Source organism: Chelon labrosus (genome assembly GCF_963514085.1).
Source record: "Chelon labrosus genome assembly, chromosome: 14".
In the NCBI taxonomy this organism is placed as follows: Eukaryota; Metazoa; Chordata; class Actinopteri; order Mugiliformes; family Mugilidae; genus Chelon; species Chelon labrosus.
The window spans coordinates 29,597,766-29,620,195 of NC_140347.1; the positions used below are offsets into that span (position 1 = coordinate 29,597,766).

Consider the following 22,430-nt stretch of genomic DNA (forward strand, 5'->3'; position numbering starts at 1 on the left):
TTCTTCTCTCTCTCTCTCTCTCTCTCTCTCTCTCTTTATGACACGTGTTCGAGGGGGCGGGGCGGGGTCAGAGAAACCCCTGTGGTCCGCGGATGTTTCCGGGTAGCCCCCCTGGGGGGTCCGGGAGACCCCGTCTTCCTCACAATCTCTCTTTTCCTCTCTCTCTCTCTCTCTCTCTCTCTCGCTCGCTCGGGGTCCCCTAGGCCCCAGAGGCTATGGGGAGTGGTGTCTGCGGTGGGGTCAGAGAGACCCCTAAGGCTCTGGGGTGTGGGGCAGTCTCATGGGGTCCGAGAGACCCCAAGGGCCTCTGTGAATTGATCACGAAGCAAGCGTGAGAGTTATCCTCCATCAGCTCTATACACCGGTGTGCCTGTGTACTTCTTCTACTGGGTTGAACAGGCAGTCTGTTGATTACTTTGAGCTCTGCTGCCACCTAGTGACTGGAGGCTTGTTTATCATTCAAACATCAATAAAGACACTAATACTGACAGTCCCCGCTGCCGCTCATGCCCCAACCTACCCCACTATTTGAGAAGTACTGGTCTACTCTGAAAAAAAAACAAATTCAGTTATGGCGTAGTTTCTGTTGCTAATTGCTATCATTAGCTTTTTGAGGATTTTTTGGAAGCCAGTTTACGACGTCAGCAATGCTATGGGAACATATCGTTTTGATATGCTAACGCTTGCTAGCTCTCGGTTTAAAAACTGTTGTGTTGTCTGTGCGGGTTCTGATTTTAAATAATGACACCATATAGTTATTTCCTGTACGTTTACTGCACATACTTAAACGGCATGTTGTCCCTTTTTCTGTTAACCTCGAACTACCCAGCATTCCCCTGTATATGACGTCATCACATGTAAACAAAATACAATTACACCACATCCCCCTTTCCTTTAGGTCAGAAATTACCTGTAGCTGCATTTCAATTTAACCTTAGCTCTGACTTCAATACAAATCCATAAACATTCTTTGCATAGTCAACAAAACAGTATCTCAGCTCTTGCTATCAATGTTACCATATTTCACACATAACTCAATAACAGTTCAGTCTCAACAAATCCCGTAAACCTGTGAATAAACTGTATTAACAATAATCAGTTTCACATCTCCATAAACCATGAGACATTATAACTGAACATGTTTCACCCAATGTATACTTGCTCTTTTATTTTCAAAGATTGTCTTTACAGGTCAAGTCTCTGTGGCTTCTGTACTTCTCTGCCTGACCTCGTTCTTGTGACGCCAGCTGCATCCTGATGTTTAACTGGTGACACAGTCCCTGGTGAAGTCTCTTGAGGAGCCTCACTCTGAGACTCGGATGCTGGCATGGGCACCAAATGTAGTCTGTTCCTCCTGAGTGCTCCTTGTGGTCCGTTGACCAAGTAGGACCGTGGTGAATGGTCTTTAGATATCACAGTCCCTTCTGTTTTTGCATCAGAGATCCACACAGAATCCCCAGGTAGAAGTTCTGGGAGATCTCTTGCTCTGTGTCTAAGATTGAAATGTCTAGTCTCCTTTTCTCGTTGCTCCTTCTCTTTGCGCTGGAGCGCTTGAAGATCTGGGAGAGCTGGCTGCAGAGTCTCCGGAAAGGCGGGCAGTGGGGTGCGAAGACGACGTCCCATGAGCAGCTGGGCTGGGCTATAGCCGTTGCTCAAAGGTGTGGCCCTGTAGGCCAGTAAAGCACGGTAGGGATCCCGGGCTTTCTTGAGTAGGTTTTTGATAGTCTGGATGGCGCGCTCTGCTTCTCCGTTGCTCTGGGGAAATTTGGGGCTGCTGGTTACATAATCAAACCCGTAGTCTGATGCAAATGCTTTCATTCCAGCTCCTGAAAACTGCGGACCGTTATCACTCACAAAAGTCTCTGGGATACCGTGTCTGGCGAACATTGATTTCAGGTGAACGATCACATCTGTGGACCTGGTTGGGCTGAGCTGTGCTATTTCCACAAAACGAGAGTAATAATATGCCACTAGTAGAAATGTGCTGTCTCTTAGGGAGAATAGATCAGCACCCACTTTTTGCCAAGGCCTTTCTGGTAATCTGTTAGGCATCAAGGGCTCTTTTGCATTGATTCTCTCTTTGCAGCATTCTCTGCACCCAAGAACTAGCTCTCTTATCTGACTACTCAGTCCAGGCCACCACACTGTCCGACCAGCACGGTCCCTGCACTTCACCACCCCTAGGTGGCCCTCGTGGATTTTCTCAAGTACATCATTCCTCATGTTAGCTGGTATGACTAACCGTGTGCCATACAGGAGAAGTCCATTGGGTACACTTAAAACTGCTCTCTCGTTCCCATAGTGTCTGATTGGTGCTGGCAATTGGCTCTTGTCAGGTCAGCCCTCCAGACAGTACTTCATTACTTTAGTGCAAACACTGTCTGCGCACAGCTGCTCCCGCAGCTCAGCCATGAAGCTGTCGCTTGCTGGGAAGCTTTCAACGACACTGTTGATGTAGATGTTGGTATCCTCCATCAGGCTCATGTCAGCCTGTGTGGCACTATTTGCGGGGGGTGAACGTGATAACGTGGCTGTCTTACCCGGTGTGTGTGAGATGGTGTATGAGTATCTCATCAGGCGCATCCTGAACCTCTGTATCCGAGGTGGCAGCGAGTCAAGAGCTCGCCCACCTAGCAGGCTCACCAGAGGTTTATGGTCTGTTTCCAGCTCGAAATGGAGACCAAGGATAAAGTCACCGAACCTTTCGCAGGGCCAAGTCAGAGCTAGCGCTTCTTTTTCCAGCTGGGCATAGCACTGCTCTGTCACTGTCAGTGACCGTGAGGCATATGCAACAGACGCCCATGTCTCTCCAGTCTTTTGTAACATCACTGCTCCCAGCCCATAGGATGAGGCGTCAGCAGATATTCTCAGAGGTTTGTTAGGGTCATACAGCTGGAGAACAGGTGATGTCAACAGCTCCTGTTTGAGTCCGTTAAATGTCTTTTGCTGCTCTGGACCCCAGTACCACTGATTCTTCTTTGACAGGAGGTCCCTTAGCGGTTTGTCTTTTTCCGCCAGGTTAGGTATGAACTTCCCTAACTGGTTCACCATGCCAAGAAAGCTCCTGACCTCTGTCGTGTTCGTCGGCTCTTTCAGCTCCTGCACAGCTCTCGTTTTGTCAGGATCGGGTTTTAGGCCGTCAGCTGAGACGATGTAGCCGAGAAACTTCACCTCTTTCTTTCCAAACTCACACTTTTTCAGGTTGAGTGTGACTCCTGCTTCCTCTGCATGGTGCAGGACTGCATGCACCCTCTCGTCGTGCTGCTCCTTTGTGGTCCCCCAGATGAGGAGGTCATCCATGTGACAAACAACACCTTCAAGACCCGCTGTCACTTCAGTCACCATCATGTTCTGGAAGTGCTCCGGTGCAGAGGAAATGCCGAAGGGCAAACGGTTGAAGTGATAGCGCCCGAATGGTGTGATGAAGGTGGTAAGGAGCGCTGATTCTTTGGCCAAAGGAATTTGCCAGAATCCCATGTTTGCATCTAATCTGGTAAAAAACTGGGCATCAGTAAGCATGCCAAGAGTCTGGTCAACTGAGGGAAGAATGAATTTTTCTCGGCACACTGAGTCATTTAGGGGTGTCAGGTCCACACATATTCGGACCTCTTCCTTGTCCTTCTTTGGGGCTACGACCATGCCGCAGCACCAGTCTGTGGGTTGCTCCACTCGGCTAATAACCCCGAGACTCTCCATCCTGTCTAGCTCTGTTTTCACTTTGCCCATTAGAGACAGTGGAACCCTTCGTGGCACTTTCAGCGAGAATGGTTTAGCATCTGGTCTCAGTTGTATTGTGTAGGGATTCTGAACCCAGCCAAGACCATCACAGAGCTTTGGGTATGCTAGTTTCACTGTGTCAAGGTCTATGCTTATGCTGTCTAGCCTAGCCACAAGTTTGAGCCGCAGTGAAGCCTCTCTGCTCAACAGCGCTACCTGCAGATCCCTCACTGCAAATAGCTTCTCGGTGGTGCTTCTTTCCTTGTTTGAGAGTGTCTCTGAGGTAACCCCTATGACATCTAATTTTGTACCTCCTGGGCCATAGAGTGGTTTCTGAGCTCTGTCTAGCTTTCTGTCTCCGTGTATAATGCCTGCAAACACATGCTCAGGAATGGCTGATACGTATCTATCTTAAATGTCACTTTTCTGCCTTTCACATTTATGTCAGCCATCCATGGACCTTCACTGTCCTCGGAAGTCACTGTCCCTAGAAACAGTCCATCTGCATCGTGCAGTTTTGCACTGTCCTCAGCTACTGCATTAACTGAGCTAGCTGATCTACACTCTTCCATAATGACCATGTTTACCGCAGTTGTGGCATTCCACGATTTTGGCTGGACATTGAGATGCAGGGTGAGAAGGCGATTTGCCACATTTATTACATGACACACACCCCCCTTAGTCTGTATGGGTTTCTTGAATGTCGCTTATGTCCTTGTGGCTGTTCTTTGAATTTGCTTTTGTGCAGTTTGCTCTTTTTAAGGTGCACTGCATCCATAGCTACTTTACTGACAGCTGCATCCCCTCTCAGGTCTGACTGTTGCCGTCTAATTTCTTCCGACTGCCTAGCCATGGTGATTGCTTTGGTGAGGGTGAGGTTTTTATCCGGCTGCATTTTCTCTTCTCGCTATTTGGAGAGGTGCTGAAAGTGTAGTTTAGTTGTATTTTTATATGCAATGGCAATACAGTATCTATTCATTCATCTGGAAGTATTATTACAAAATCCACAGCTCTTGAATGGTTCTGTTGTCCTGATTTGAACCACTTACCGGGTAAACAAGCTATTTAGCAAGCTCCTATATCTACCTACAAGGTTTATTAGCAAAAGAAGCACTGAAAGTTATCACCAAACTTCTAGCAAAGGAGAAACCAGCTCTATCTATGTCATTTAGATTTTAGTTTATTTAAATATACATTAGTTTATTTTAATTGAAATTCCTAATTCATAGTTTAGAATATAAGTATCCTCTATTCTCTATATTTTACTGTCACATGATCATTGTTGAGATTGTGAGTTTCGCGCTGTTCTTTGGTTTGTAGTGTCACAAGGACTTAGGAAACATCTCTGAAGCCACAAACTGGACAGCGTTGGCCCTGAAGACACCCTTTAGCACAACTTATGTAAGAGGACACATCACACTCTCTTTATAAACTTTCTGTCACTGCTACCTTCACATTAACTTTATGTAAATATTTTTATTTGTTGCATTGGATATTGAGAGGTAAAGATGGAGGATGCAAGTGAGGACTTTTCTGATATGTCATTAGGTTGCATAAGACCTGTGTCTTAAGTAAAAATATAGTTTTGAGGAGATGCATGAGATTAGGTACACATAATGTCAAGTATTGTCTTTTTGATTGTTGCCTTCTTTTTTTATGTAAGGATGAAGACGTGTCAACTGGAGGCTGAGCTTCAGATGTTAACAGAATAAAAAAGTGACCAGCTAACTTCTAACGACACCTAGGAGATGGAGCCACTCTGCTGACTGGAATGTCTGGCTACTCAGACTGCCATTCAGATGTGCTCTTCAAAATTGGCTTTTCCTTGATTGGTGGATTTTAGTCATGTGAAACATGTTGGATGTTTACATTCGGTAAACTGTAATGTCTTGTTTAGTATTGTGTATCTTTTATAAGTATCTGACTGATAATCCGTGAATAAACAAGGTTTAATTTGTGTGTACATTTGTCTTGTTTTTGGCCCCCAGATGCTAGGCAAGCAGTAGCCTTCTTCTACGGATGTACAAACTGCTTTGTGAACAAATGGATGGGTCAAATGCAGAGAAATAATTTCCCCATGCGGGATCAATAAAGTATGAATTATTATTATTATTATTATCCCTGGGATGAGGTGGAATGTGTTGCTGGGGAGAGGGGCGTCTGGAATTCCTTACTTAGTCTTCGGATAAGCATATGGAAAACGATTAAATAAATTATTATTATTTAGAACACCAACAGTAGTCAATTAACAGAAATCCTTATTTCATTCCAAACAAGGCAAAAGAATTTTAACTTATAACCATGATTTTCTTTTTTTTCCTTTTCTATGAATTACTTGTGTTTCTTTGTTGACTGTAAAGGAACAAAAGAATCCGTTCAAAGTTAGTCAGATTCCAAAATGACAGCAGGGAGCTAAACCTGCCAATAAACTGTAATGACAGTTCTGCACAAGGCAATGAGCAGTACAAATTCTAAGAACTGTGAGATTGCATTGAACAAGAATTTATCCATTCATCTTGGAGAATTTGATTACCACTTGGCCTGTCAACAAATCTAGGAATGTCCACAGAAAGCAGAAAAAGGAAATACTGTAAATCTTTATTTCATGCTGTAACGTTTGTACAGATAAGCTTTTTCCAGCAACTGTCACAAATTCCATCCACTCCCATTGACAGCCTGCTGGACCATTAAAAGATCTCATTCACTGTTTTCATATTTCAAACTACATCCAATTTACAGGCTGCCAAATCAAACGTTTACTGCCATAAAAATTAAGAAACAATATATCACCACGTGCAGAGTGATGATATCTCAAGTATGAATGTTTTTTTCCTCTCTAATCAGTTAAAAGAGCATAGCAGACCATTCTCAATTTGTGCCCATCCATTTTTAAGCAATTTCCAGAAACATGGCAGATCTAGGTGTAAACTCAAAATTAGGCAGTTAACTTCAAAAACAAAACCCAAATAAAAAGCATTATTAAATATAAGAAAGCTAAACTAAGATTACTATTGTGGCTACTCAAGACATGATAAAAAAATAAAAATAAAAATAAAAACAGTATTTACAAGGTATCCAGTCAGCAAAGCATAGAAAATGCTACCTAGTCTAGTTAATATATCACTACTTATTTAATAATCTGTAGCTGCACAAGCATAAAAAAAAAATACTTTTGGGGTTTGCAAATGCTAACACAGTCCACAGCTCTGCATGTAGTCACAGTATAAACTTCATGGTCATTGTAACCTTATCTGATAAAGTTTTCAAAAGGTAAAACCCAATTCATGTAGCATTGTTGGGAAATTGACAACCTGTTCACAAAAGAAAGGTTTTCTAGAAATTGCCAGGACAAAATACAGATAGGCCATAAAAATACATGAAATAATTGAGGAAAGCATAGAAGTAGCTGGCAACTCCTAAAAGCATGACTTGATTGTGATGTGGATGGTTGACTCTAGTTCACAATAGATAACAACATTCTTGATTTTTTTTAAAAGAAAAAAAAAAGAAAAAAAAAATCAAGCAAGTTGGACTCATTTTGCAGTGACATCAAACTCATAATTCCACACACTGCCTCCCAGAGAGGAAACAGAGAAGGGTCAACTGGACAGTGAGTGAACCTGAGGTAGCAAAGCCAAATCAAATACACTTTGGATTTGATAAAGATTATTATTTTTTTTTTTTTTTTTTTTGAAACTTCTAAAAATAATTTTACACTCTCAAGTCAAAACTAGATTTCTATATAAAATTATACACAACAAAATTATTAAAGACTAAAACCTTTCTATTTCAATTTTCTGACAAAGTCCTGGGTCCTGAGAAATAATGCCTGAAGTCCAAGTTCCAAAGTACAGCTTATCAAATGGGAATCCCATCCTTCACAATAAACACAAGCAGTAAAATTATACAAGAAAGGTGTTACAAAATTAATCCGGGGCCAAGCTGTTACTTTAACATTTTGAAAATGAGTAGAACGAGTAAAATGTACCAAAAAGGTATGCGTGTGGTGTGATGTTCTCCAAGTATAAAAACAAATGTGTATGTACAAAAATATACATCCTAACATGACATTCCTAGAAGAGGCATTTGTTTTTCCCCCATTTTGTAAACTCTTTAGTACAGATTTTAAAGTTTTTTTTCGTTCAAGAAAAGTTCTTTCGTCGTTCACCATGCCAATGAGTTTCTTTTTTTTGTCATCATACAATCGAATGTACTGTAGTTCCTTCAGTCCAGAATAAAGATTGTTTAAAAATAATTATAAAAAGTCTAATCAGTCAGTCAATCCATTCATATTTTTGTGAGCCTTCATATGGCTGTAACACTGGGTCTAAAAAGGTCTCAGCTCCAGAGTGTCCAACGTTGGATTCCTCAGTAGACACATGGAATGATACGGTAGCGGACCGTTTGGCAGTACTCATCCCACGCTGAGCCGTACTTCCTCCTACACTCGCTCATGTCTCGCGAGTTTCGGTGCACAAGCAGGATGATGAAGTAGATCATGTAGTACCATGGCAGGAGGTGACTGAAGCCTGCAGGGAGGACAGAAGAAAAAGACTGTTTTAATCTGACTGTATTATCAGTTAATAGAAAGAAATGGCAGTGTTATTTGCTTTAACTTGTTCCTAGCATTTGATCTTGCGTCAGAGACTCATGTTCTGTGGTTTCCTTGTCACTTCAGCTTACACACAGTCATCTCCTTCATGTTTTAGAGCTGAAGTGCCTGGCAGGGTCATTGTCAGCTATATAAGAAGCCTGCTGACAACTACTGACAATTGTTCTGTCTCTTACTGCTACCAGTGTGTTATCACAACATCACACTCTTCATCTTGTGTCTTGATTCATGGAATCAATGTCCAACAAGTGACCGGCTTTAGGTGTTCAGACCTGCCATTAACATTTGTCTCCAGATCTGATCTCAGTTTCACGCTCTGTATGCAAATAAACCCTGCCATCATCTGTTGCGCCACAGAATAGTTTAACAGCAGCGGTCTCTAATGGATCTCTACTGATTCTCCAGACCCGAGAACAGTGATGTTTGTGTCATGACGCAACATGACACGAGTTATTATTAACTGATCTCCGGCCTGACGGTAGTTAGACCCAGGGCTTGACGCTTAGCATTTTCCCAAATAGCACGTGTGCTACTAAGTTGAAAAATCTAGTAGCACACAAATAATTTTAGGGGCACGATGAAAAGTCTTTAATAAAGTGATATGAGGTCAACAAGGAGGCATTTATAAGCAAAACAATTAAATTCATAGCTTTTTAAGTTTTAGTTATATTCTCTAAAGAGTGCAGAGAGAATAATACTGTAACAACTCATGTATTGTCAGTTATTTATTGGTGCAAATGTGCACAGTGCAACTGAGACAGTATCAAAACAACAAGTAAAATTCTCCAAAAAGTGCAGAGAATAATACTGTAACAAGTACTGACAACAGACTTAAGCTTATTTGGCCTGTGTTATAACATAGAACATTCATACAACAGGCAGGGTTCACAATGCCTATGCGATTTACTGTGTTTCACTAAATTATCTCGTTTGAAGTTGTCACAGGCAACGCGAACTTCGAACGAGAAGCAAAAGCAAGCTTTCCAGCTGCTTGCTTCTGCGCTTTGCAGTACTTACAATACATTAATTCGTTTTTGTAAAGGAGCCATGGGAATGTTTTCTGCCAGTCAGCATTAAACCTGTACTTTCACATTAATTATCATATTAATTGTTGCTCCAGTGTTAAAAGCCCTATCCATCTTTGTTTTTATTTTTATCAAGAAAAATTGGTGCACTGCACCTTTAGAAAAATAGCGGCGTATCTTTAAGAAAGATGGTAGTCTTGAGTTGTTGTTGAAGTTGTGCGTGGCTGTGCATTTATGCCGCTGAACTGAGGGTATGTTGCAAATATAAAGTAAAAATAAATAAAGATGAACGTTTGTCTTGCTGTTTGTTTTGGAGTTGCAACAGATGAATGTTTTAGACTAAAATTTCAATGGCACGCGATCTACCTGCACTACCTTCGAGATCTGCCGGTCGATCGCGATCGACGTCATGAGAACCCCTGCCATAGATACTCCCTCTGCCTTTAACCGCCTTCCACAGCACGTCGGCAAGCACGCTCACTACATGTAAATCACGTATTTTATTTTTTTTTCAGCTGAGGCTGCATTCAAGTGCACAACCGGCCACAACCTCCAAACGTCAGCAACACATCATTAAACATTTACTGAACGGTAAAATTCGGTAGTCACACACGTGCTACTGATTGCATTTCACAATTCGCACTGAACTATTTTTTACTAACATTTGCGACGAGGTGCTCGCACTGTTGAGCCCTGGTTAGACCTACACAAAACTCAAATTATAACTCAAACCCTGGAAGCTTCAATACGCACTGTAATCTCCAATAATAAAGGTAAATAAAGACATCAGTGATTGAGAAAATACTGAATTTAACCACATACGGTTCCTTACATGTCAACATGACCACATCAACAAAGAAACACACTTGTGTTCTCGTTAGGGGTGTAACGGTATTTGTATTCGTCCAGCGGTGTCATGGTAGGTGCGACAAGATTCGGTGTACGCAGTCATATGGAGAATAAGTGAGTATGGAGTGAAATTAGTCTCAAAATGGTCACAAATGCGTGTTCCATGATCCACATGTGAAACATGACATTCACAAATGCGTACAACAATTTGTGTGTGCATTCTGGGGGTCACAAATGTGTACTGAGCAATCTGAACGTGTGTAATTGTATTGCAAATTCACAAATCAGATCGCTCAACTTCACAAAGCTCATCCTTTTCGTTTTTCAAAAGACTTCCTGTGGTTACGAGTGTCTAAGCCAGGGATGGGCAACCTAAATGATGGAGGACGCCACGATTTTTCAACGACACTACCAGAGGGCCACATAGGACCGTGCACTTAACCAGATATGATAAAACTGCCATTTTAAATATGTTTGTGTGTGTGTGTGTGTGTGTGTGTGTGTGTGTTTATATATATATATATATTATTGAAGCAAACAATAACCACGTAGTACTGTGATTTATTTTATTTTTTTTAATTCATTTGTTTTTTTTGGTCGGTGTTGAATCTGTGGCGGTCGGAGTTGAATCTGTGGCGCACCGCCACAGATTCGCCTATGTGTGGGAAACACTGGTTACAGTACATATGTTTATGGAGCCGGCACACATAGATTGAATCATTGTTATGGGATATAGTAATTTGACAAATTACTATATCCCATAACATAGTAATAATATAGTAATATAGTAATTTGACAAATTACTATATCCCATAACAATGATTCAATCTATGTGTGCCGGCTCCAGCCTCTTGGAATGTAAATGGCTTAAATAATCCGGTGAAGAGGAGTAATGTCAAAAATGAGAAGAGAGAATACCAAAATTGTTTTCTTGCAGGAAACCCATCTATCCCAAAACGAACATGAAAAATTAAAAAGGTTTGGATATATAAATACATTTTATAGCACATTCAAAACAGGACATAAACGAGGAGTTGCCATATTAATACATAATTCTGTTAATTTTGAGTTGGTTGGGGAGATCAGGGATAGTGAAGGCAGACATATCTTAGTACAAGGCAAAACAGAAAACCATTTGACCACCCTTATTTCTGTCTATCTACCCCCTTTAAGTGATCAAAATACTATGAAAAAGATCCTGGAATTGATTAGCTCAGAAACACAAGGCACGTTAATCTGTGCAGGAGATTTTAACACGGTATTGAATGGCAAATTGGACATGTCTAATAACAAGAGATATGTAACGCAACAAAATAAATAACTGAGGAAGGGTTTAAATGAGATGGGCTTACTTGACATTTGGAGGGATCTACATCCATTAGACAAAAACTACACCTTTTACTCTGCTCCCCATGCGGTATATTCAAGGATCGACTATTTTTTTATGTTTCAAAATGATAGACATAGGATTCTGGACTGTGAAATTGGAACTAGAGATATATCGGATCACTCACCAATATATTTGAAACTACATCTTGACAGCGGTTTAAAGAAAACAATCTGGAGAATCAATACAAGTTTGCCTAACGATAAAACAGTTGTTCAACAAATAAAATCTGAAATTAAGACCTTTCTGGAGCTTAATGACAATATGGAAGTGAACCCAAATATACTTTGGGATACCTTAAAAGCAGTAGTCAGGGGTAAATTCATTTCTATCAGCACAGCAATCAAGAAAGCGAAGGAGGAAACAACTTAAAAGATTTAGAAAGACAACGTAGCGAAAGTCAAGATCCCCAAATAATGAGTAAAATAAAAGAAATTAAAGAAATTAGAACTCAGATATTAGACATTTATAAAGAGGAAACCGAGAAAAAATATAAGTTTCTAAAACAATCATATTATGAGGTAGGTCCTAAGGCAACAAAACTGTTAGCAAGGAAAATACGTAAAAAACTAATTTCACAGTCAATATATAAAATACTAGACCCCAAAACAGGGTAGAGGAGGAAATCGATAATGCATTTCAAATAGGGCTGCAGCTATCGATTCTTTTTGTAATCGATTAATCTAGCACTTTATCGATCGATTAATCGATTAATCGGATAATTTTTTTTTACGTTTTTAAACAACCAAAACAAATAATGCATAACGAAAATTATGTGGCTGTAAAATGATCAAGCATTTGCCTTTTATTTCTCAAAAAAACAGAGAACTCCAACTCCAACATTTGGCTCCAAAACTAAGCCCATTTATTGCAATTTACCCATTAAAAGTGCCAGTGCTAACAATTAAATAACAATACAGTTAAGCGAACTTACTGTAAAACATGTATAACATGTAAAACTATTAATACAAACTTAAATAGTAAAGGCCATTTGGTCTTAGTTTTGTCTTCTTAATACAACATTACAAAAAAGGATTGCACCTTCTGCAAATTACCCATGTAGATTTCTACACCTGCAGCATTTACCATTAGGCTACTAACAAATAATACATAATTTCTGGGGTGAGCCTATTTGCTATGGTAACCTAGCAACCTGTGTGTTTGTTTGTGAACGCGTGCTGTGCGTGAGGAAGAGTGAGAGAGATGAGGGTGCATGCGTGTGCGTGTGAAGGGGTTCTTTTTAAGGCTATACCAAGATTCTATAGTTACCGTCTCTGGCTATACTGTCTTGCAATTGAACGTGAATAAGTTTACTACTTAAAAACATCAAAGCTAGACATATGACTATAAGCCGCTACTTTTGTCACTTGCTTTGGACCCTGCGGTTTATACAACGGCGGATGGATTTTTACAGCTAACGGTCACCAGGGGTGCGCTATCATGTCATAGACGATGACACGAGGATTAAGAACTGACTTTTCTGGTATATTAGGTTATTTTGATACAGTAAACGGCCGTGTTACTGCACCTTTGCTGCTGTGTTGGCTGTTTTCGAAAAAGATGCTGGTTATTTAGTTGAGCAGCCGGGTTACTGCACTTTTGCTGCCGTGTTACAGGCAAGCACTTTTAAAAACGAATTAAATTTAGCCATTTAACGTTATTGCCTCGTCAAGCGTTTTAAGCTTTGTTTTTTGTTACTGCACTACTACGGTACTATGACTGCAGGAAGTGCGCTAGGAGCGCACCGTGGTATTATTTGTGCACTGCACGAATGCTGTTTGTAATGTCAAAGATGTGAAAGTTTGATCGATTGATTTTTTGTTTGATTGATCGAAAGATTTATGTTTGTCAAATGTAAATAAATGGGACATTTCTGTCCCGACAATCCCCTCTGTGGTAGAAGAAACTCTTACGGTAATTAAACATTAAAACACCAGCGGTTTATAGTCGGGTGCGGCTTTTAGTCGGGTGCGGCTTATATATGGCACAATCTGTAGTTTCCCCAAAATTTAGCTGGTGCGGCTTATATTCAGGTGCGCCTTATAGTCCGGAAAATACGATAGTCAAACCGCATCATGACATCGCTACAAATACAGTATGCGATTAAAATCAGCGAACATCAATGTATAGGTTTAGGTTACGTTACCTTGTTTCAGCGACGCTTGGTGAAACAGCATGTGGATGTTTTCTGTTTAGATGCTAGATCATTGAGCTTGTACTGCTGTGGTACGCCAGGTCTACTTTGCAGTATATACACTGCACTTTGTTCTCTTCCTTTTTTAGAATGTAATGATCCCAAACTTTAGACATTTTTTTGCCGTTTATGGGCATCTTTACTCTCCGCCATCGCGCCAACTAAATTCAAAATGTATCACGCTAGTGGTGTGCTTCGCACAGGTGCTTCAAAAACAATGGTCCGTGTGGAACAATCAGATCCCTGCGTGTATAGTGCGCGTCATAGGAATTTAACGAGGCTTCGAGGCAGAGTTTTTGGCTCGAGCTATTTTTGTAATCGAGTTAATCGAGTAACTCGACGAATCGTTTCAGCCCTAATTTCAAACATATTACAAGAACCTCTATTCACAACCAAAGCAGGAAAATAGAGACAATATAAGAACCTTTCTAGATTCATTAGATCTGCCCACAATTGGAGTTAATCAAAACGAATGCTTGATGTCACAGATTACAAAGAAAGAATTAGAGACTGCATTGAATAAGCTAAAAAACAGTAAAACACCAGGAAGTGATGGACTACCAGCTGAGTGGTACAAGATCTTTAAGGAAGAGTTGAATACGACACTCATAAATTCTTTTAATTGGACACTTGAGAACAGGTCATCCCCACCCTCATGGAGTGAAGCAATCATTTCTGTCATCCCTAAAGAGGGTAAGAATAAGATGCTATGTAGCTCATATAGACCGATCTCAATTTTAAATCAGGACTATAAACTTTATGCATCTATCATGTCCAGGAGATTAGATTAATTTATTCCGGACTTAATTGACAGTGACCAAACTGGCTTTGTCCAAGGGCGCCAAACACAGGATAATATAAGGCCATCTCTCCACATAATACAGAACATTAGACAAACAAAAACAAGTGCTGTGTTGATAAGTTTAGACGCTGAAAAAGCTTTTGATTGTGTTAGCTGGGAATATTTATTTTTGGTCATGGAACGATTTGGTTTTAATGAAAAAGCAATTAATAATTTTAAAACATTATACTCTGCCCCTACAGCAAGAATCAAAATAAATGGACGCATCACTGATCGCATAAAACTGGAAAGATCCACACGTCAGGGATGCCCTCTATCTCCAACCCTCTTTGTAACATAGAGGGAATTCTGATCAATAATGTGGAACATATTATTGATCTACAAGTCCAGTCCAAGTCCAACTCTACAAGTCCAGTTGCCTTTTTTGAACCTTTTTTGGATAATGTGGAACATACAATAGCGATGTATGTCTGATGATGTCTTACTGTATATTACTGACCCAGAAAACTGCCTTCCTGTCCTTTTAGATCTCCTTGACACATTTGGCGCATATTCAGGTTATAAGCTTAATGTACAAAAAACCCAGATACTAATGTTCAATTATAGTCCTTCTCCTGAACTGAAACAAAGAATACCTATTGATTGGTCTAAAAAAGCAATTAAATATTTGGGAGACACAAGAAAAACTATGAAATTGTAAACAAGAAAATTAAAGAAGATCTTAATAACTGGTCAGTATCTCTCCTGAACTTCAGTGAAAGAACTGATATTATAAAAATGTCTATTCTACCTAGATTATTATATTTATTCATGTCACTGCCAGTTAAAATCCCGACCAATCAATTTTCAGGAATGGGACAAGCAAAATTCACGTTTCATTTGGAAAGGGAAAAAACCAAGGATTAGATACAATACATTGATCATTAGTAGGGAAAAAGGCGGCATGTCTCTCCCTAATCTTAAGGATTATTACCATTCTGCCCAGCTAAAAACTGTGATTCTCTGGTGTGATAGTAAATATGAAGCAAAATGGAAGGACATGGAAAGGGAATGCAGGGGCATCCCGACACACGCAATGATTGGAGATTATAAATTAATGACAGCCTATCCGAAACACCTGAACCCCCTCATCTCATTTACATTACATACCTGGTTTGATGTTTTGAAGCAATTAAATTTGTGGAACCAGTGGAAAAAATTCAGATGGGTTGAATATGATATAGATTTCGAACCAAATGGTATGGACTCTAGATTTAAGTACTGGACAAATAAAGGTATTACTGCTTACCGTAAGATAATGGATAAGAACAAACCACAAAGCTTTCAAGCACTAAGAGAAAAATACAACTTGGAAAGTCATGATTTTTTCAGATATTTACAGTTACGACAATATTATTTGAAGGAAATTTGGAAAAATTAAAATTCGGAACCCAATGGACGTAAGACAGTATCACCCCGATATGTCTGTCACTGGTGCGCATGTGCAACAAGTTAGTTTAGTTTCTTATAATGAAGTTACCAAAGTTGCCAGTTGCTACTTGACTACCCCAGTTGATCCCTACAAGAAATTGTGCTTTTTCTTTTCTTCTGTATGAAGAAAATGAATGAATGGTATGAGAACCCTCCTAATGCATTTGTTTTATGTTTTATTCCATTATTTACTTTTATAACAGGAGTTTTTCAGTCTATTGGTGTCTGTTCAAAATAAATGATAAATGCTAGTTTTATACATGTGGAAGTTTTTGTTGCTTTTTTCCTGTTGTACCGAATCCTTATCGAACCGTGACCCCCACACTGAGGTTACGTACCAAACCGTGACTTGTGTGTACCGTTACACACGTTAACCCCCTTTAGGGGATCATTTATAATAGCATTTTTTTCTGAATGAATGAAACAAAACTCTCCTGATGCAGGAGCACCCCTGTTGAGAAGGCGGACGCATTGCATTCACACTACCAAAAGAATGCAGACACATGCAACCCATACCACCTCTAAATGTGTTCAGAGATTATTCACATCTGTCTTTTACACGTTTGGATCACCCAGATCGGCTCTTAATGCAAGGTCTGAACAGGCTCAAGGACTTTGGTGTTTGATTACTTGTGGTGTAAAAGTCAGGCCAACTCACCACAGGGGAGGGACCAGGCCAGAGCCATAATGAGGTCTCCCAGGTAGTTAGGGTGGCGGACCACACCCCACCAGCCAGACACCAGCAGACTTTTCCCTGTGGCTGTAGGGATTGTTTTCAGATCTGAAGAGAAACACAGAGTGTCCTGTTGATTAAACTAGATAAAATGCCCATGTATTTTCAGTATTTTATTTTGAAATATTTACTGAACAACTTATTTAGAATAAAAAAAAAACACATCATGTCCAAACATAACTTCATAGCATTAAGTTTTATAGATGTCAAACCAGTATTGCATTCTATTACAGATATGTAAAAGAAAGGTATAATTACTGAAATAATTTCTGAGAAGGTAGAACGTGGATAGAAGATAATAGTAATCAAATCTATATCTACAATTACTTCTGTTACACAAACCTTACAGCTTCAATTTGTTTTTTATCAACACACGTGTTTTCCACAATAACATGACACACATAATAAACTGGTCATCAATATCTCTAATGGCTGTTACATCTCAGTATTTTCCTTCTGAGCAATATCAGAAATGTCATTTTATTACATAACCGTGACAAAATAAGGTTTCCAGGAGAACTTACAGGACAGTGCGGGGTCTGATGGGTTTCTCCTAAAGGCATTCTTCTCAGAGTTGGATTTTCTAAAGATGTAGAAGCCAGTGACTGAAACACAGAGAGACTGAGACGTTAATATCAACTCATTCAAGTCCTCATGTAACAAGAATAAAAAGAGAGGATGAGTGAGTTTTCCTACTCACGTTTGAGTATGATGATGGCTATGACTGCTGGGAGGCTAAGGGGATTGGGGTGGCTGACCAGGTAATAAGCCTGCAAGCTGTAAGTAAAAGGGACCCACACCAGATCGCCAAATGCCAACATGAATCCAAAGCCATCATGCATTAAGTCCATAGTGGTCAAGATGGCCTCCTGGGGGTGAGATTATAACATATTAATATGTTCAACAAAATTAAAAGAACATTTTGAAAACACATCAGCTCTCAATGGGAAAGAAAAACATGCTGGATATCCATGCCAAATGGTTTACAGGAAATGAAAAATATCAATTTAAAGAGGGTTGAATTCAAACACAAAAATGTAAGTGAAAAAGTTATGCAGCAGGCTGGTCCATTTTACTGAAATTTCATCGCAGCAACTCAAAATGGTACTCTGTAGTTTGTATGGCCATGTGCTTATATGCATGCTGTTCAACGTTGGGACATGCTCAAGTTGAGAGATTTTGGTCAGGGGAGCATGGGGGCCAGTCAAAGGTATCAATTCCTTCATCCTTCAGGAACTGCCTACATGTTGGCCACGAGGCACCAAGAGGAACCCAGGACACACTGCACCAGCATAGGGTCTGACAATGGCTCCAAGGATTTCATCCCGATACTTATTGGCAGTCAGCGTGCTGTTGGCTAGCCTGTAGAGGTCTGCGTATCTCTCTATGGGTGTGGTTTGGTCAGAGACATTCACAGTCAGCTGAAGGTCATTTTGTAGGGCTCATTTTGAAGTGCTCATTCTGTTCTTCCTTGCACAAAAGGAGTGGATACCGTTCCTGCTGATGTATTCTTCTAGGGCCTTGTCCAGATCTCCTAGAGTAACTGCCTGACTCCTGGAATCTCCTCCATGCTCTTGAGACTGGGAGTGCTGAGAGACACAACAAACCTTCCGACAATGGCGAAAATGTAAATGCCTTCCTGGAGGAGCTGGACTGCCTGTGCAACTTCTGTAAGGTCCAGATATCACCCCTAGTGACTGACCATAAATCCAAAAGCAAAACTAGTTAAAAAAACAGACAGAAAATATGAGGAGAAAAAACATGTCGGTGGCCTCCACCTGTAAAACCATTCCTGTTTTGGGAGTCGTCTCACTGTAGCCTGGATACCAGACTCTCTGACTTCGCAGAGAGTCTGGCCTAGATCCATTGGCAAACGTTTATTTCCTGGTGGGAGGGCACAGTTTGAGGTTTAAAATCATCGGAGTTCCTTTAACCAATCACTAACGTTTGGTAATGACGTATGTTATGCGCCGGAGCCTTCAGGCTCTGCTGCCTCGTACTTCCGCTTTCAAGAACGCAACAAGTAAACAAATCGCTACTCTACCATCCCCTATTGCAATTAAGGACGCGAAATTGGAATAAAAGTGCTGTAATGCCAGGAAGCATATCCACAACGGAGCGAATGGCTTCGAGTATATCCGTCTCCGTTCGTGTAAACATTTCAAACTCGGCGCGCAACTGAAACGTAATCGCTCTCAGACCCGCCCTCTGTTCGCTGACTGGTTCGCCAACCAGTTGGCCGGAGTAAACGTTAGCGGATCAAGCTATTCCAGACGGAGTACTGTAGGGAATGCAAATGAGCGGAAGTACGTAGGCAGGCGGAGCCAGGCAAGTCTCACTGTTGCCCCTCAGTGCACCTGTTGTTAATTTCATTAACATCCTGCTCGGCTACTTACCTGATTAGATCAGAAATTTAACTGACTTGATGCTACACTCTGATTAAAAAGTGTTCTTTCAATTGTTTTTAGCAGTGTTGTATATATTTGAATAAACATGTCTTTCTCTGCATAGCATACCTCATTCCAGAGGCCGTCCACCACATAGAGCAGCTGGAACAGGTTGACAAGGATCATAGAATATGATGGAGCATCCAGAGCCTGCTTCTTCATCTCAGCCAGCGCCATGGCAAAGTTGATCAAACACTGAACAATGAATAACACATAAAATTCTACTGTCATCTGACTCATTCAGTTCCAGGAAAAAATATTTATTATTGCATCCAGAGGCTGCTCCAAATAGGCATTTAAAGATTGAAACCCAACGTATTTACATTCACATGACATCAAATCAAACATCAATTCCACATATGGCCACTAGAGTGTAACGTGAACAGAGAGTTACACTCTTGAAATAGATCCAACTGAACTCCACTGGCTGAGGGACACAGTACACAGTGGATCCATTCACTTTAATGTGCAGTTACAGTATATGTTGGTATCGATATAAAAAAGGGCTGGTTTATATTAATAAAGAAAGAAAAAAGCAATTAGAATTATCTTTATCAAGAAGTTCTTAAATGTTACAACAGTTTGCTTCTGTTTTCTTTGACAACTCACCCAACCAATCAGTCCAGGGCGCATCTCACAGAAGAATTTCAGATCAAAGTCTTTGATGCGGGGATTAAGCTCACGTCCCTTGAAGAAGTCATAAACCACACTGCCTGGAATTTACATGAAAAGAAAAGAAATGAAAACAACTGTGTCAATTAAAGGCAACTAGCAATTAAAATAAACAAATAACCAATTAATACCAACAAGTAGTAAATAACAAAATAATCTGTGACGCACTAACTCCTGATCTTTCTCTTACCAGAGTTTCCCCCCAGTGCCAGCTGCTCTGGGGCAGCATAGCGAGAGCGGAAATACAGGTAGACGCTGAGCAGGACGGAGATAAAGAAAGTTGCTGAAGCCAGCTGCAAGAAGTGGCTGTGGATGTAGGTGAGGTCAACACCTAGGTAAACTGCTGTCGCCACCGCAACAGCACTCACAGCGACGGCAAAGAAACCTGGAGGTACACAAAGATGTTTAGCACATGCAGAGCTGTTTAATGTACTCAAACTAGTAACAGACAGACATATGTTGAGTAGTAAATTAAGAGGTTTATTTTAAAGAACTACAAAATAACAGCTGCTAAGAGTGAATTTCTGCTTTGCATACAGTTATTTATTATATACCATACCCTGCTACCATAATGAATCTCTTGACTGTATTCCTTTGAAAAAGTTTTAACCATGACCATTTCCAATTGTGCCTGCATACAACTGTTGCACAAGAAATGCATTACTTACTTTAAATCCTCTAATTCTGAGAGAATGGTGAGTTGAAAGGTTAAAGCCCTGCCCTCATATAAAGTGATTCGCTCATTGCCCATCCATCGCTTTGTAGCTGTCTGTCTGACTGTCTGATCCTGCCATCAACAAAGTGAATTTGGTAGTTGGAACCAAAGTCGTGGACAGTGAGTGTTTTGAGGAAAGCCAGCTTCTGTTACGGTGCTTGCTTATAGGCTGTGCTATAAGGGGAGATGATTTAATTTTCAGTAAGTGTGCAACCGCATTGGGTTTAAACAAATCCCATGCCTTTGACGTTTCAGCCTTCCTGGTCGTGGAAGCTGTTATATTGCTAAGTGTGGATGTATTCCACGCAAACAGGCGTATTTTGATGATGTCATTGCAGGCTTAAACTAAATAAAGAGATAAATTGAATTTATTTTACAAGTGGGAATCTAGCAATAGAAACTGTTGAGCCTGATGAATGTTAGTGAAAATACATAATCATTGTAGGCATGTTCACTAAATGTGACAGTGAATTGATGAGATCAATAAATCCAAATAAGGCTACAGTGATACTAAGACACTAACGAATTTAATTTAATTTTATATAGCATTCATTCATCTTCTGTAACCGCTTGTTCGCAGGGTCTGCTGGAGTCTATCCCAGCTGTCATCAGGCAAGAAGCGGGGTACACCCTGGACAGGTCGCCAGTCTATCACAGAGCTAATACAGAGAGACAGACAACCATTCACATGCACACCTATGGCCAATTTAGAATCACCAATTAACCTAACCAGCATGTCTTTGGATAGTGGGAGGAAGCCAGAGTACCCGGAGAGAACCCACGCAGACACAGGGAGAACATGCAAACTCCACAGTCGGCCCATGGATTCGAACCCGGGACCTTCTCGCTGTGAGGCATTAGTGCTAACCACCTCGCCACAGTGCCGCCCATCAGTAACTATACAAATCACAGGAAGAAACCTTGAGCAGAATCCAGCTCAATATCTTTCCAGTGAGAGTGAAAGTGCTAGTTTTACATAGCCTCACCATTGGTTCTGTACTTCAACCTCTCCCCAGACCTCAGTGGCATGCCTTCACTCAGCTAGAGAGAGAAAGTGAAAAAATTGGGGTTAAAAGCAGATACTGAGAATTGTAGTGGAAGGAGGAAAGGACACTGCAGATGAAAGAAGAAAAAAAAAAAACAGCCATAGCTACATCAGAAGAAAGAGCTATCTGGCTTTAAATACCCTTTGCTGAAAATACATTATGAATAAGTGATTTATTATTAAGATGAGTAGAATGTCATCTCAGTGTAAGATTTTAAGAAGCAGAGATAGCCCACGGAGGATAGAATAAGAGCTTCTATTATCCTGTGTGAAGGCTCTCGTTAAGTGTTACTCCTGACCGCTAATCTAATTTTTGTCTCCTGTCAGGGCCAAAAAAATACCTGAAAAGGTCATAAGGTGGTTCATATGGTCTGCATACTAGCCACCACTTGACAGTAACATTTGATTGATAATACACACAATTAAGTGGAAATCTGACTGCATTTGTGCTACATAATTAGAGTTTACTAGTTTACTCTTCTGTTTTATATCAAACATCTGTCTTTGTCTGTACAGATCTCAGCTCTTGTCACTCACCTTTCCAACAGGCAAGATATAGAGGAGGGCCTGGAACAGAATCCAGAGAATGACAAAGCCAAGAGCCTGAGCATCCCAAAAAGCTTCAAGATTAGGCAGAGGAGGGGGGAAATTGTTGAGGCTGGGGTCCTCCAGGTTGACTTGTAATATCACAAAGAGAACCCAAGCTGGCAGAAAGAGCAGCCAGAAGTATGCCCCTGGAGGCAGGATGAAATACACAAAGGA

At 40.6% G+C, this 22,430-nt stretch overlaps 1 protein-coding gene across 1 annotated transcript in view; it reads right to left on the reverse strand.

Moving 5' to 3' along the window:
- Window positions 1-6,295: 6,295 nt before the first annotated feature.
- The window catches only part of lbr (lamin B receptor), a 33,474-nt gene continuing 17,339 nt past the window's right edge, over window positions 6,296-22,430 (reverse strand). The window contains exons 6-14 of the mRNA XM_084560123.1: window positions 22,206-22,402; window positions 21,610-21,664; window positions 20,099-20,293; window positions 19,846-19,949; window positions 19,306-19,431; window positions 17,490-17,658; window positions 17,314-17,394; window positions 16,715-16,837; window positions 6,296-8,246 (exon numbers count right to left, since the gene is read on the reverse strand). Coding sequence (XP_084416249.1) covers window positions 8,086-8,246; window positions 16,715-16,837; window positions 17,314-17,394; window positions 17,490-17,658; window positions 19,306-19,431; window positions 19,846-19,949; window positions 20,099-20,293; window positions 21,610-21,664; window positions 22,206-22,402 — 1,211 coding nt within the window. The 3' untranslated portion in view covers window positions 6,296-8,085. The remainder of the gene's footprint in view (window positions 8,247-16,714; window positions 16,838-17,313; window positions 17,395-17,489; window positions 17,659-19,305; window positions 19,432-19,845; window positions 19,950-20,098; window positions 20,294-21,609; window positions 21,665-22,205; window positions 22,403-22,430) is intronic.